At 47.6% G+C, this 16,083-nt stretch overlaps 1 protein-coding gene across 3 annotated transcripts in view; it reads left to right on the top strand.

The window, feature by feature from the left end:
• LOC119965041 (serine/threonine-protein kinase 32A-like) overlaps nt 1-16,083 on the top strand; it is a 416,342-nt gene that overhangs the window by 237,174 nt on the left and 163,085 nt on the right. For all 3 annotated transcript variants that reach the window (XM_038795261.1, XM_038795260.1, XM_038795262.1), the window contains exon 6: nt 10,706-10,795. In XM_038795261.1, the coding sequence (XP_038651189.1) occupies nt 10,706-10,795 (90 nt within the window). The remainder of the gene's footprint in view (nt 1-10,705; nt 10,796-16,083) is intronic.

The following is a 16,083-nucleotide window of genomic DNA, read 5'->3' as shown; positions in this document are numbered from 1 at the left end:
AGGGAGTAGAGTAGGGGGCTAAGTACACAGCCTTGCGGGGCACCGGTATTGGGGACTATTGTGGAGGAGATGTTGGTGTTCATTCTTACTGATTGTGGTCTGTTGGTCAGAAAATCGAGGGTCCAGTTGCAGAGTGGAGAGCCAAGTCCTAGGTTTTGGAGTTTTGCTATGAGCTTGGCTGGGATTATGGTGTTGAAGGCGGAGCTGTAGCCAGTAAATAGGAGTCTAATGTAGGAGTCCTTGTTTTCGAGATGCTCTAGGGATGAGTGTAGGGCCAGGGAAATGGCGTCTGATGTGGACCGGTTGCGACGGTATGCGAATTGAAGTGGGTCAAGGCGTTCTGGGAGTATGGAGGTGATGCGCTTCATGATCAGCCTCTCGAAGCACTTCATTACGACTGAAGTCAGGGCCACCGGGCGGTAGTCATTGAGGCACGTTGCCTGGTTCTTCTTTGGTACCGGTATGATGGTGGTCTTCTTGAAGCAGGTGGGGACCTTGGAGTGGAGTAGGGACAGGTTAAAGATGTCTGTGAATACCTCTGCCAGCTGGTCTGCGCAGGCTCTGAGTGCACGACCAGGGATCCCGTCTGGACCCGTCGCTTTCCGCGGGTTCACTTTCAGGAAGGCCGATCTGACTTCGGAAGCTGTGATGGTGGGTATGGGTGAATTATGGGCTGCTGGGGCACTTGATAGCGGATTGTTGGTTACCTGCTCGAACCGAGCATAGAATGCATTAGGTTCATCGGGGAGGGGTACGCTGCTGCCAGAGATACTGCTCGGCTTCACTTTGTAGCCCGTTATATTGTTTAGTCCTTGCCACAACCGCCGAGAGTCTGTCTGTGACTCTAGCTTAGTTTGATATTCTCTCTTAGCATCTCGAATGGCTTTGCGGAGGTCGTACCTGGATTTCTTGTATAGGACAGAGTCGTCTGCCTTGAACGTCTCAGATCTGTCCTTCAGTAGGGAGTCAATCTCGCGGTTGAGCCATGGTTTCCGGTTGGGGAACGCACGTACTGCTTTTTTTGGCACGCAGTCGTCCACACATTTGCTGATGAAGTCTATGACGGTGGTGGCATACTCATTTAAGTTAGTCGCTGAGTTCTTAAATATGGACCAGTCCACTGTCTCTAAGCAGTCACGTAAGAAGTCTTCTGTCTCCTCGTACCAGCACTGCACAACCTTCTTAGCTGGATTCTCCCGTTTGAGTTTCTGCTTGTAAGCCGGGAGAAGGAGCACAGTCTTCTGGTCTGATTTCCCAAAATGCGGTCGGGGATGGAACGGTAGGCGCCCTTGATTTTTGAGTAGCAGTGGTCAAGAGTGTTGTCGCCCCTGGTGGGACAGGAGATATGCTGGTGGAATTTTGGCAGTACACTCTTGAGGTTGGCCTTGTTGAAGTCTCCGGCCACGATGAACAAAGCCTCTGGGTGTTCTGTTTCATAGCTGTTTATGACTGTGTACAGTTCATCCAGCGCCTTCCTCACTTCTGCCTGGGGTGGGATGTAGACCGCCATCCCACCGGTTGCTGTTGGCCTGCTTTGTTCTAGACTCCTCTGGCGCCTGGGTGTCTGCCTTGGTATTGTTTACTTAAATGTTACCCTTTTGTCCCCGGAGATGGCTCATGAGTATGGTAATGGCTTTGCAATGTCGGTCTTGTCTGGGAGCTACAGCTCCAATCAACAGACAAACCTTGCACCTGCTTGCTTTCTCAGAATTGTCCATTTTCCCTGCATTCTTTGCAAAGTGTCCATTTTGTAATCGGGACGTGGCATTCCCAGATGGCTACAGTCCAAAAAGGTTAGGAGGGGTTATTGGGTTAGGGGGAACAGGGTGGAAGTGAGGGCTTAAGTGGGGCGGTGCAGACTCGATGGGCCGAATGGCCTCCTTCTGCACTGTACGTTCTATGTTCTATGACCAGGTAGCCCAGGAGTGCAGAGATCTCGGAGAGTTGTCGGGCTGGGGGAGACTCCAGACATGGGGGAGGCAGTGCTGAGACTTTGAAGCAATTTGAAAACAAGGATGAGAAGTTTAAAGTTGAAACATTGTCAGTTCAAGAACCAATGTAGACCAGTGAGGAAAAACGGGTGAATGGAACCGGGTGGGAGTTAAGATACGGACTGCAGATAGCTCCAGTATACAAAGGGTCAAATCTCTCAAATTTGAACAAAGCATGGTGTAAAAGCTTGCACAAATAGTTCAACATTCTGCACCATACATCCCACTTGTATATTGTGCTAAAAGCGTACATTTGGGTATTTAGTTTCAATTATTTTTAAATGAAGTGACACTCGGAGCTTTGGCAATTCTATTAATCCCCAAGTCAATTCCATAATGGAAGAATTAGGATGTTCAAATACAATCTGTCACTGTAGATCAGCCAGGATCTAATTGAATAGCATGACAGGCTATACGGTCCACTCCTGTTCCCAGTGTTCCAAACATACCACCAGGAAATATCCTCCTTTTCTCAAAAAATGTCAGTGACTGGTTTTGGGGACAAGGAAACTAAAAATCATCAAAAGCTGCAGATTATATACAGAGTCATAGATGTTTACAGTATGAAAACAGGGCCTTTGGCCCAGCTTGTCCATGACGCCCAGTTTCTGTCATTAAGCTAGTCCCATTTGCCCGCATTTGACCCATATCCCTCTATACCCACCCTGCCCATGTAACTAACTTTTTTAAAGGAAAAAATTGTACCCGCCTCTACCACTGCCTCTGGCAGCCCGTTCCAGATGCTCGCCACCCTCTGTGTGAAGAAATTTCCCCTCTGGCCTCTTTTGTACCTCTCCCCTCTCACCTTAAACCTATGCCCTCTAGTTCTAGACTCCTCTACCTTTGGGAAAAGGTGTTGACTATCTACCTTATCTATACCCCTCATTATTTTATAGACCTCTATAAGAGCACCCCTAAGCTTCCTAAGCTCCAGGGGAAAAAAGTCCTTGCCTATCAGCCTCTCCTTATAACTCAGACCATCAAGTCCTGGTAGCATCCTCGTAAATCTCTTCTGCACTCTTTCTAGTTTGACAATATCCTTCCTATAATAGGGTGACCAGAACTGATCAGCGTATTCCATGCGTGAACTTGCTAATGTCTTGTACAATTTCAAAAGACCTCCAGCTCCTGTATTCAATATTCTGACCAATAAAACCTTGCATGCTGAATGCCTTCTTCACCACCCTGCCCATCTGCGACTCCACCTTTGAGGAGCTAAGAACCTGTACCCCTAGATCTCTGTTCTGTAACTCTCCACACCTCCCTACCATTAACTGAGTAGGTCCTGCCATGATTTGATCTACCAAAATGCATCACCTCACATTTGTCCAAATTAAACACCATCCGCCACTCATCAGTCCACTGGCCCAATTGCTCAAGATCCTGTTGAAATCTTATACAACCTTCTTCACTATCCACTATGCCACCAATCTTGGTGTCATCTGCAAACTTACTAACCATGTCTCCTACATTCTCATCCAAATCATTAATATATATAAAGCAAATAACAGTGGACCCAGCACCAATCCCTGAGGCACACTGCTGGTCACAGGCCTCCAGTTTGAAAAACAACCCTCCACAACCAATATCACTCCTTTGGGAAATGAAAGATAAACACATCTTTTGACTGCAACTCTTGAAAATCATTGCTTATTTGTATCATATCTGTGTGCAAGTTAGAGGAGAAGGTATTTAATTAATTGGTTCCGACAACTTGCAGTTTCTGTCCTCCAACCAATAGGAGTGCTTCATACTGATTACCTCCAAGCCCAGTGAGAAAAGCTGACGCTTTTGTTTCTGAAATGCTGACAAGTTGACACATAGTTTGAAACACTCCTGTCAGCTGAAAAGGCTGACTGCCAGCTGGCATATATTTACACTCCTGTTGAAGTAGCACAGTTCAAGAATAAGGGAAGCATGAAAATCAAAATGATCGAATTAACCCCAGGATTTGCAGGCAGATCACACTCCACAAATTATGGGGATGGGATAGAGGGTTCTCGTGTGATAAGATATTTGTAAATGGCGTCAATCTTAACTTTGTGATCTGAGTGCCAGGGGGTTGTGGGTTCAAGATTCACTCCAGGGTTTTGAGCACCTAATGTAAGCTTCCATTTTCGTGCAATACCGAGTGAGTGCTTGTACTGTCAGAGGTGTTACCTTTCAAATGAGATACTAAACCAAGGCTTGCCTGCATTCTCAGGTGGATCCTGTAATTCTTTTTGAAGATGAGCATGGGACCTCTCCCAGTGATGTCCTGAACATTTGTCTTTTAGCTAACGTGACTAAAAACAGACTTTACGGTAATTTATCTCAGTGCTGTTTGGGCATAGTTGGATAAGAAATTAATTGAGGCCCTGGGCGGGATTCTCCGAAACGGCGGCAAAATGTTGACGCCGGCATAAACACCGGAGTGTTTCACACCGGCGTTAACGGACCCCTTCCCCCAGCGATTCACTTACCTGAAGGGGCCAGCAGGGTGCCGGAGTGCTCTGCACAGCTCCGGCTGCCGATACGGGACCCTGCACTTCCAGCTGCAACATGGCGGACCCACACAGCAAGCCAGTGCCAACAATATAGGCCCATTCCTGGATGGCGTGCACCCGCCGATTGGTGGCCCCCAATCGGAACCCTGGCCGTCCTGGAGGAACCCCCCCCCCCAGTGATGGATCTCCCCACACCCACCATGGGCAGCTGCCACTCCGAATGTCCGCCGGGTGGAACCATGTTACTCCGGGTACTCGGCTAGCTGCCGGTGAAGAATCACCGCCGGAGCCTCTTTCAATGGCCCCCGACCGGCGCCGCATCGACCGCGCTCATGCGACTGCCGGCGATTTTCCGGTCCACGGAAAATCGCGGGAGGGCATCGGACCCGCTTGCGGGTCTGACTCCCCATTCTCTGCCCACGCACCAAGCGCAATTTCAGCTCGGAGAATCCCGGCCCCTATCTTTCCGAGCCTTTCATCTCATTGCTGGTTGAGGAAAGTAAGGCTGTATTTATATATCACCATTCACAACCACAGATATCCCTTTGTAACAACTGTTGTAATATAGGAAGCACAGAAGTCAGTTTACACAAACAGCAAAGTAAGAATGATCAGATAATATATTTGGTGATCTTGGGTGAAGGGTAATTATTGGCCAGGGCACTGGGAGAACTTCCCTGCTTTTCTTCAAAATACTGCTTGGCCATATTTTGAAAAATGAAATGAAAAAAAAATGAAAATCGCTTATTGTCACGAGTAGGCTTCAATGAAGTTACTGTGAAAAGCCCCTAGTCGCCACATTCCGGCGCCTGTCCGGGGAGGCTGGTACGGGAATCGAACCGTGCTGCTGACCTGCTTGGTCTGCTTTAAAAGCCAGCGATTTAGCTCAGTGAGCTAAACCAGCTGAGAGCTAGGGTTATTATCTCATCTGAAAGACAACTTCTTCAACGGTGCAACATTCTCTCAGTACGGCATGTTCTAGAATGTCGGTCTAGATTTTTGTGCTCAAGTCTTTCGAGTGGAACCTGAACCCATAACCTTCTGGCACAGAGGTGAGTATGCCACCGTGAACCAGGGCTGACTCTATGGAATCTTCCTGTTCCTACATTCACTGCTGTATCTGCCGACTATATAATATTGACTAGACTTCAGAAATAATTCATTAGTTGTAAAGTCCTTCAGGATGTCCTTGGAATATGAACAATCCTCTATAAAATAAAAATTATTTCTTCACCATTTTATATCAGGAGGCCAATCAACAAAACGATCAAGTAATTGCAGCTTTAAAAATTGTTCTTCATGAATGTGTTGATTATATACTTGTGTCAGGTTCTAGTTCGAGGTTATGGGTAGCACAGTGGTTAGCACAGTTGCTTCACAGCTCCAGGCTCCGAGGTTCGATTCCCGGCTTGGGTCACTGTCTGTGTGGAGTCTGCACGTTCTCCCCGTGTCTGCGCGGGGTTTCTTCCGGGTGCTCCAGTTTCCTGCCACAGTCTAAAGATGTGCAGGTTAGGTGGATTGGTCATGTGTGGATTGCCCTTAGTGTCCAAAAGAAGTTAGGTGAGGTTACGGTGATAGGTTCGAAGTGTGGGCTTAAATGGGGTGCTCTTTCCAAGACTCGATGGGCTGAATGGCCTCTTTCTACACTGTAAATTCTATGCTATGCTATGCTATTCTTAGTCATGTGGGGTCATGAGTCCAGGGTTATAGTTGACTGTCTTCCATTCTGATAGTAAAGACTGCTCAGGGTCCTGGTCCAAGGGTATTTGTTTGCTTTGCTGTGTAGGGTTGTAGCTCCAGGGCTCTAGTTGATTGTGCCTCGTGCTCTGATATCTCCCCCATATCTCCCCTAGTGCCCCTTTTTTCTGTGGGTGTCTAAACAATGTGTATTAGAAGACTAGTCTATCAGGGAACGTTCCACAGTGATGCCTGCCCAGGTGTCCACATTCTAGTGGCCATCCTGAATATTGAATTGGACTGGATAATTTTGCTTTCTTTGTCTAGAGGACCTCAAATGCTGCCCCAGTTGAGATTAATTATCTCAGAGTAGATGAAGGATCGAAGCTGCATTCTTCCTCGTCTCAGCAGCTGAATTGTACAGGGACAGCTCATTTGAGGGCTAAGGTAGCAACGAGCCTAACCTGTTCCCTTTTAAGTAAGATGCATTTATATCGCACTTTTCATACCCACAGGACATCCTAAAACACTTTAAAGCCAATGAACAGTTCTTTGACGTGTAATGATTGTTGCCATGTGAGAACACCTTATGGCTTACTTTGATTTGTGGTTATTGGTGAGGGCCAATTTTACTTGGTTGTGTTAGTTGGATCAGATTTGAACAGCAGCTGCAGGGCTGTCGAAGAGTAAGGTTGCCATTGTACTAACTCCATGATGGAATAACATTGCACCACATCTATCTATGTAATTCTACAACAGCATGCGGTTTTCAGGATAAGTAAGGTATGTCATATAGTCGAAGCAGGGGCTGTAATGTGAATTTGTTTTACAGACTGTGCCATTAGAGGCACACCTGAGTGGTTTTGAGTGCCTCTGGGCACATATAATTTATTTTAAACTAATCAGTTGGAGCTATGAGTATGCAGAACGATGAGCAAAATGTAATCTTAATGTTGGAATGTTTTCAGCAGTGTTATTGGAATCAGAACATCAGCATTATTGTAATCTTTTATTTTGCTGATTTTAATTTTGTTTCAACACTTCCCACATCCGCTGAGAGCAGTTGAAGCTGACAATTGTTTATACCTTATTGTTTCATTTGTTCTGTGCTTTAAACAACAACAACCTAGATTTATGTAGCACCTTACAAAGAACAAAGAAAATTACAGCACAGGAATAAGCCATTCAGCCCTCCAAGCCTGCACCGACCTTGCTGCCCATCTGAACTAAAACACTCTACCCTTCCAGGGACCATAACCCTCTATTCCCATCCTATTCATGAATTTGTCAAGATGAAGCAGCAGCGAGTTCCAGGCACCCACTACCCTCTGTGTAAATACCTTGCCCCTCGCACCTTAAATCTATGTCCCCTTGTAATTGGCTCTTCCACCCTGGGAAAAAGCTTCTGACTATCCACTCTGTCCATGCCCCTCATAATCTTGTAGACTTCTATCAGGTCGCCCCCTGAACCTCCGTCATTTCAGTGAGAACAAACCAAATTTCTCCAACTTCTCCCCATAGCTAATGCCCTCCATACCAGGCAGCATCCTTTTAAATCTTTTCTGTATCCTCTCCAAAGCCTCCACATGTTTCTGGTAGTATGGTGACCAGAATTGAACACTACTTGCCAATTTTTAAACTCAATGCCCTGGCCGATGAAGGCAAGCATACTGTATGGCTTCTTGACTACCTTCTCCACCTGCGTTGCCATTTTCAGTGACCTATGTACCTGTACACCCAGATCCCTCTGCCTATCAATACCCTTAAGGGTTCTGCCAATTACTGTATATTTCCCATCTGTATTAGACCTTCCAAAATGCATTACCTCACATTTGTGCAGATTAAACTCCATCTGCCAGCTCTCCGCCCAAGTCTCCAACCAATCTATATCCTCCTGCATCCTCTGATGGTCCTCATCACTATTCTCAATTTCACCAACCTTTGTGTCGCCCGCAAATTTACTAATAAAACCAGGTAGGTGGTAAAATGTTCCACAGCACTTTGCAGCAATGATTTCAGGCAAAAACTGATACTATATCACATTAGGGAACACCACCGCCTACAATTTCCCCTTCAAACCACACACCATCCTGACTTGGAACTATATCGCCCTTCTTTCACTATCGCTGGGTCAAAATCCTGGAACTCCCTTTCTAACAGCACTGTGGATATACCTATACCACGTGGACTGCAGCGGTCCATGAAGGCAGTCCACCACCTCCTTCGAAGGGCCAGTTAGGAACAAACAATAAATGCTTGCCTAGCCAGTGGCACCCAATAAGGAATTTGTTTCAAAAATCAGGTGGCCAAAACCTTGATCAAAGCGGTTCGTTTTAAAAAGTAACTTAAAGGAGAAGAGAGAGTTGTTGAGAGACGGAGAGGTATAGGAAAGGAATTAGGACCAAGTAAGTTTAAGACACAGCCGCCAATGGTGGAGCAATAAAAGTCACGGATGTGCTAGAGGCCAGAGTTGAAGGAGTGAAGAGATATCAGAGGGTTAGGATTATAAAGCTGTGGAGATTACAGAGATAGGGAGTAAGGAAAATGAAATTAGTATTGTTGTGTTGAGGAATATAATTCAAGTAAGTGATGCCTTCTGGCATTGCCTGACCATGAAAATAGTGGGATGTGTGGAAGTTGCTCAGATTAGGCCCAACCCTTCCCTGGAGATTCCAGTAGGCCTATTTGAGATAGTAGTCACTGTTAACCCAAACTAGGTTACTGGTATAATAGGTAATGTTGCTGGGAAGGGCAGGTATGGTTATCAACTTGAGGATCTAGTCCTACAATGCAGTCTGAACCCCTGAAGATTTCTGATACTTTTACCAGGGATATGCTGTCTGATATGCAGTAGATAGATTTTCCAGCAATCCTTTGGCCACCCCTCAGGCCTGTTATCAACACCTAAATTTTCTGTCTGCCTTTCCTTTGATGGGAATAAAAGATGCAACCCTAGTGATTCAGGCTTTCACCTAGCTTGTGTGACTTAGATGAGCTCCCGGTAATTGGCAGGGTCAGTGCCTGAGGCCACCAGGAGACAGTACCTATACCAAAATCACACAGCACAGTGGGTAGCACTGTTGTGTCACAGCTCCAGGATCACTGTGCGGTGTCTGCACGTTCTCCCGGTGTCTGCCTGGGTTTCCTCCGGGTGCTCCAATTTCCTCCCACAAGACCCGAAAGACATGCTGTTAGGTAATTTGGACATTCTGAATTCTCCCTCCGTGTACTACAGGCGCTGGAATGTGGCGACTAAGGGCTTTTCACAGTAACTTCATTGCAGTGTTAATGTAAGTCTACTTGTGACAGTAAAGATTATTATTAACTCCAGATTTAAAGGCCAGGAACTTTCTTTTTCCAATTTTCACCATTCATTTCCCAAAGGTGTTGTGGTCCATTGTTTTGGGTTTTTTTTGGGGGGGGGGGGGGGGGGGGGGGGAGGATCTGTAAGTGCCGGAAAACATGCGGCTAAAGGAGGTCTGAAAGAAAGTTGAGTCAGAAACATTAGGGACCTTCAACCGGCTATTGGATAGGTACATGGATTACGGTAGAATGATGGAGTGTAGATTAATTTGTTCTTAAGGGCAGCACGGTAACATTGTGGATAGCACAATTGCTTCACAGCTCCAGGGTCCCAGGTTCGATTCCGGCTTGGGTCACTGTCTGTGCAGAGTCTGCACATCCTCCCCGTGTGTGCGTGGGTTTCCTCCGGGCGGTCCGGTTTCCTCCCACAGTCGAAAGATGTGCAGGTTAGGTGGATTGGCCATGCTAAATTGCCCATAGTATCCAAAATTGCCCTTAGTGTTGGGTGGGGTTACTGGGTTACGGGGATAGGGTGGAGGTGTGGACCATGGGTGGTGTGCTCTTTCCAAGAGCCGGTGCAGACTCGATGGGCCGAATAGCCTCCTTCTGCACTGTAACTTCTATGTCTATGACTTTCATTTCTGCCGTACTTTGCATGCGCCCAAGACACCTCAAAGCGTAGTTACTGCTGTAATTTGGGAAACACAACTGCTTTTGTACACAGCAAGATCCCACAAACAAATGCGATAATGGCCAGATCATCTGTTATTAGGGATGCTGGTTGAGGTCCGAACACCCCTGTTCTTCTCTGAACAATGCCATGTGATCTTCTGTGTCCACTGAAAGAACAGGCGGAACCTTGGATTAGCATCTCATCCAAAGGCAGCGTTTCTGACAGTGCAGCACTCCCTCTGTTGAGCATTGAATTGGCTTCTATGCTCAGGTCTCGAGAGTGTGGCTTGAACCTCACTGGCTTAGAGATGAGAGTGCTGCCCACGATACCATAGCTACGGGGAAGGGGAATAGCTGTGTGCATGTTGTGCTGCTGATCAGTCAGAGAAAATAATTTGCCACAGTGCGCCATCTCTCGTTGTGTCAAACTCACACGCTTGATTAGTTACCAGTCGACTGCACAATTGCACAAATAGTCCTAGCGACAGTGCAATTGCTGACATCAGAGATTTATCACCAGTATTTTTCAGGCATCTTAATCTTCCGTATTTCTTTCTTTTATCTGGACCATTCTAGGGCACGTGCACATTACTGACTTCAACATTGCAGCATTGGTGAACGAGGAAAAGCAAGCCACCTCAATTGCAGGCACAAAACCATACATGGGTAAGTGTGGGGACTTGAGGATGGGCAGATATTTCACAATCTTGGTGTGAATATACTTTATTCATACAACTTGTAAAAGTACATTACTAAATGATATCAACCAGACCAGACAGAAAGTGCCTTAAATTGAGCTTGTCTCCATACAGGATATTCCATTCCAGGTGCAGTTATAATTCTCCTGATAAATACATTCCATGTCTGGCATAACTCCAGGGGGAAAAACATTTCAAATTGAAAACTCACAGAAAGTGCAATAGAATTCCATGTTACTTCATACAGTGTGTTCACGACAATTTCAATACTCTCAATGTTCACACATATCCAATGTCAGATATAAGCCTGAAGGTTCTACAAATCTTCCATCCCTCAGTGTACTATGGGGGGAAGGACTTGGACATTGACCTCTGGAACAGCTACCCCCAAACTTCAGTGCGTCCGTCAGCACCTAGTCCTAGGCCTTGGAAAGTGCCAGTCTGCAATACTCGGTTGAGGATTCTTTGCACTGGGAGACCAACAAGTTTCAGGCAAACAACAGATTATCTTTCACTGAGTTGACGAACTTGCAGCTGTAGTTGATGTTTATCTTGGTGTGCAACCCTGGGAACAGCCTGCGGAGCAGAGTCCTGCATCACAGAGCTGCTCCAGATAAGCCTCGACAAAAACCATTGCATCTCTCGCCAAGCCTTCTTTCAACCTGAAGGAGATGAATCTGAGTACACAGCCAATACAATACTATTGAAATATCATCACTGTTGTGTTGTAGGAAGCAACGCAACTAATTTTCGAACTCCCACGCACAGCAATGTGATAATGCGCACATAATCTCTTTTGTGTGTTGTTGGCAAAGGGATAAGCATTAACAGGAACACTGGGTAGAGCTCTGCTATCCTTCTTCAAAATAGCTTCATGAGATCTTTCACATCCATTTGAGTGGGAAAACTGAGACTTTGTTTAATGCCTTAACAAAAAGGTGGCACCTCCTCAGTGCTGCCCTGAGGTGTCAGCCTGAAACATGTTCTCAGGTCTATGGAGTAGAACTCAAACCCATAACCTCATGACTCAGAGACCAGAGTGCTACCCGCTGAACTGCAAGAGGGCACACAATTCAAGCAAGTCACTCACCTCACTCTGATGTGACCATTGAGCTTCAATGAAGAAATTATGTTTGAAGTTTTGCTTCCATTCAAATTTTAAGGCACACTAGGAATTCTGGCACCCACACTCAAATTAGCCCTGTTGACACACTTTATGACAATTTAGTTTGGAACTTATCGTTTTGTAGGAAAATTACCACTATTTTGTTGCAGAAATCAAAAGGTATATTAAACATTTGGATATAGAATATATGGGGCGGCAGGGTGGCACACTGGTTAGAGCAGCTGCCTCACAGCACCAGGGGCCTGGGTTCAATTCCAGCCTTGGGTCACTGTGTGGAGTCTGCACACTCTCCCCGTGTCTGTGTGGGTTTTCTCTGAGTGCTCCGGTTTCCTCCCGCAGTCCAAAGATGTGCAGGTTAGGTGGATTGGCCATGCTAAATTTGCCCATTACTGTCAGTGGTGTACAGTTTAGGTGGGGTTACAGCGATAGGGCTGGAGAATGGACCTAGGTAGGGTTCTTTTTCAGGGGGTCGGTGCAGAATCAAAGGGTCAAATACCTTCCTTCTGCACTGTTGAGATTGTGTGATTCTATGAGCTCAATCGGCCCATCAAGACTGCACTGAACCTCTGATAGAGCACCAACCTACACTGAAACCTGTCTTCATGAACATTGCCTGGGGTGCTGGCAGAGGCAGTCAGCGCTGCCAGTCTCACCAGGAGGACACAGCTGGTGATCCTGAGGGGTGGGGGTCACTGGTGAGACCTCTACCCTGTGAGGGGCAGAGAACCCGGGAGGGTTCCCTAGGCTGCGGTGCAGGTGTCCTCCATAATGGGGCACCGCTTCTGAGGAGTGCCTACACCTAAGGGTTTCCTGATTAACCTTTGCCTTGATGATGCAACTGGGGTATGAGGGTGTCCAGAGGAGTGGCTTGGTGGGTTCACAGATGATCAGGTGCCTTCTGAGCATTTAATGGACAAAAGCAGCACTCAGCAGGGTGAGCAGCCAGGAGCCTGTTAGTAGCACCAAAGGGCGCGTTTAAAAGACAGACGGGACTTCCGGTGGCGGCCATGGAGGAGTAGGTCACACATTTGATAGCTCCTGTCTGTGATCGGCTTTTGGACCTTTCTCTCCCGTTCTTTTCCCGGATTTTATTAGATGAGTTGGTGGAGAGTGTGACGGTGAGGAGAAATCTCCGTTCAGTGTATGGAGAATTGGACCAGAAGTGGCCGTGTAAGAAGACAAAGTTCTACAAGAAAGACGTGAGCAGAGCTAGCAACACGGGAAAGCATGGCGGAGAAGCAGGGCCGTGGGGAGACAGCACAGTGGTCGACGTAACAGCTGGTGACGTTTTTTGAAGATTGCTTCGCCAAGCTTAAGAAGGACAAACTGGACCCGATCAAGGCTTCAATTGATCAGGTTGTGCAGAATCAAGAAATCCACCTACGTGCGATCCAGGAGGTGGAGAAAAAGGTGTCCGAGCACGAGGAATACCTAATCGTGCTGGAGACCAAGGTGGAGATGATGAATGACAGCCAGAAAAGAATGCAGGAGAGCTGGAGGACCTGGAGAACAGGTCCATAAGGCAGAACCGAGAATGGTCGGCCACCCTGAGGGCAGTGAGGGATCGGATGTGAGGACCTATGTGACGAACATGTTGGAGAAGTTGATGGAGGCTGAGGTGTTCCCTCAGCCCCTGGGAGTGGATAGAGCGCACAGAGCCCGAGCGAAGAAGTCCCGAGCGAATGAGCCGCCAAGGGCGATGGTGGTACGTATCTACCGATTCCTGGACAAGGAACACGTTCTGCGGTGGGCCAAGAAGGAACGGAGCAGCAGGTGGGAGAATTGTGAGCTGCGAATTCATCAAGACATGGATGCGGATTTGGCCAAGAGGCGAGCTGGGTTTAACTGGGCAAAATCGGCCCTCTTTAAGAAGGGGGTGAAGTTCGGGGTGTTGTACCCAGCGTGCCTGTGCGTCACATATGAGGACCAGGAATTTTACTTTGAAACACCAGGCGATGCGTTGACTTTCATCAGGGAAAAAAGACTGGATGTGAACTAAAGACACTGGATCTTTGGGGAGAGTACAGCAATGGCGATTTGTTGACAATCACTTTTGTGCTGGTTTGAATAAGTAGCATTATGTGCAATAAGGGGCTGTTTCGATGGCTAAAGTTAACTTTGTCTTACTGGGAGCTGGGTGGAGGGGGGTTGGTTTCTGTGATTGTTTTTTTCTGGTTGTTTTTCCATTGTTTTTTCTGCTGTTTGTTTACTAGGAAATGTGATGCTTTGAATATGTATGTTCAAGTGGGGGGAGAGGTGAGAGAACAATGCGGAGACAGACTGTTTGGTGCCATGGGTGGGAACTGTCAGGTCAGCTTGGTCAGCTGACTCACGGAAGCACAGTGGGAGGAGAGCAGGAGATAAGCCTGAGCTTGATATGGGGGTTGGGTATCTGGTGCTTTACGCAGATGGCCTGATCTTGTATATTTCAGACCCGTTGGAGGGGATGGGAAAGTTATGCGGATCCTAGGGGAATTCGGTAATTTTTCGGGGTATAAATTGAACGTGGGGAAAACCGAGATGACACAAGCGAAGGGCAGGAGAAGAGACTGGGAGAGTTGCCATTTAGAATGGTAGGAAGGAGCTTTCGGTATCTGGGAATCCAGGAGGCCCGGGAATGGGAGGCACTGCACAAGTTAAACCAAACCCGGCTGGTAGAACAAATGAAAGAGGACTTTAAGAGATGGGACATGCTCCCGCTATCACTGGCGGGGAGGGTACAGCCGTGAAAATGACAGTGCCTCCCCATCTTCATCCCGAGGGCCTTTTTTAAATGGGTAAGTAAGGTTATTTTGGGCTTTGTGTGGGTGAGTAAAAGTGTTGCTGGAGCGCAGTCAGGGGGAGGGTGGGTTGGCGCTGCCAAACTTTTGTAATTACTTCTGGGCGGCTAATATAGCCATGATTAGGAAGTGGGTAGTGGGTGAGGGATTGATGTGGGAGCGAATGGAGGCGGCAGCATGCAAAGACATCAGTTTGGGAGCTCTGAAAACGGCACCTCTTCAGTTCTCGCCGACCCGATACTCCACAAGTCCGGTAGTGGTGGCGGCTCTGAGAATCTGGGGGTAGTGGAGGAGATATAAGAGAGTGGAGAGAGCATTGGTTTGGATCCCAATTTATAATAATCATCGGTTTGTACCGGGTAGGCTGGATAGTAGATTCTGGAGATGGCAAAGGGCAGGAATTAGCAGGATGGGAGATCTATTTATAGACGGGAGCTTCCCCGCCTGTTCTTTCAGTGGATGTTGAACTGCCAGCAGGGAATGGGTTTGGATATCTGCAGGTACAGGACTTCTTGGGAAGGCAGGTTCCGGCCTTCCCGCTGCTGCCGCCACGGGGGATACAGGACAGAGTGGTCTCCAGTACCTGGGTGGGAGAAGTGAAGGTATCCGATATCAATAGGAACTTTTGGAATCGGAGGAAAGTCCAGTGGAGGAGCTCAAGGGCACTTGGGAAGACAAGCTAGGGGGAGAGATAGAGACGGGTGTGTGGGTGGATGCCCTAAGCAGGGTTAACACATCCTCATCATGTGCCAGGCTTAGCCTGTTGCAGTTCAAGGTAGTCCACCAGGCACACATGACGGTGGCCCGGATAAGCAAGTTTTTTGGGGTAGAGGACAGGTGTGTGAGGTGCACGGGAAGCCCAGCAAATCATGTCCACATGTTTGGGGCATGCCCGAAGCTTACAGGGTTTTGGCAGGGTTTCGCTAAGGTGATGTCCACGGTACACAAAACATAGTTCCGATTCCGGAGGTAGCGATCTTTGAAGTGTCGGAAGAGCCGGGAGTCCAGGGGGCGAAAGAAGCCGACGTTTTGGCCTTTGCCTCCCTGGTAGCCCGGAGACGGATCTTGTTAATGTGGAGGGACTCGAAGCCCCCGAGTGTAGAGGCCTGGGTTAGTGACATGGCTGGGTTTCTGAGTCTCGAGAAGATAAAGTTCGCCTTAAGAGGGTCAATGTTAGGGTTCACCCAGAGGTGGCAGACGGCAGCAATGAGGAGGCCACCCCGATCCGAGGGGGACACCCTAAGTCCATGGACATGGCACCAAGTCACTATCCGCTTCTGCCCCTGGTGCGGGCAACCATCCCCCAGCAAGCCTGACAGTTTTCAAATGTTTTTTAGCCTCCCACTCCCC

This window comes from Scyliorhinus canicula, chromosome 4, assembly GCF_902713615.1.
Source record: "Scyliorhinus canicula chromosome 4, sScyCan1.1, whole genome shotgun sequence".
Classification (NCBI taxonomy): Eukaryota; Metazoa; Chordata; class Chondrichthyes; order Carcharhiniformes; family Scyliorhinidae; genus Scyliorhinus; species Scyliorhinus canicula.
The sequence above is the reverse complement of the archived record's forward strand: the minus strand, read 5'-3'. Positions and strand labels throughout refer to the sequence as shown.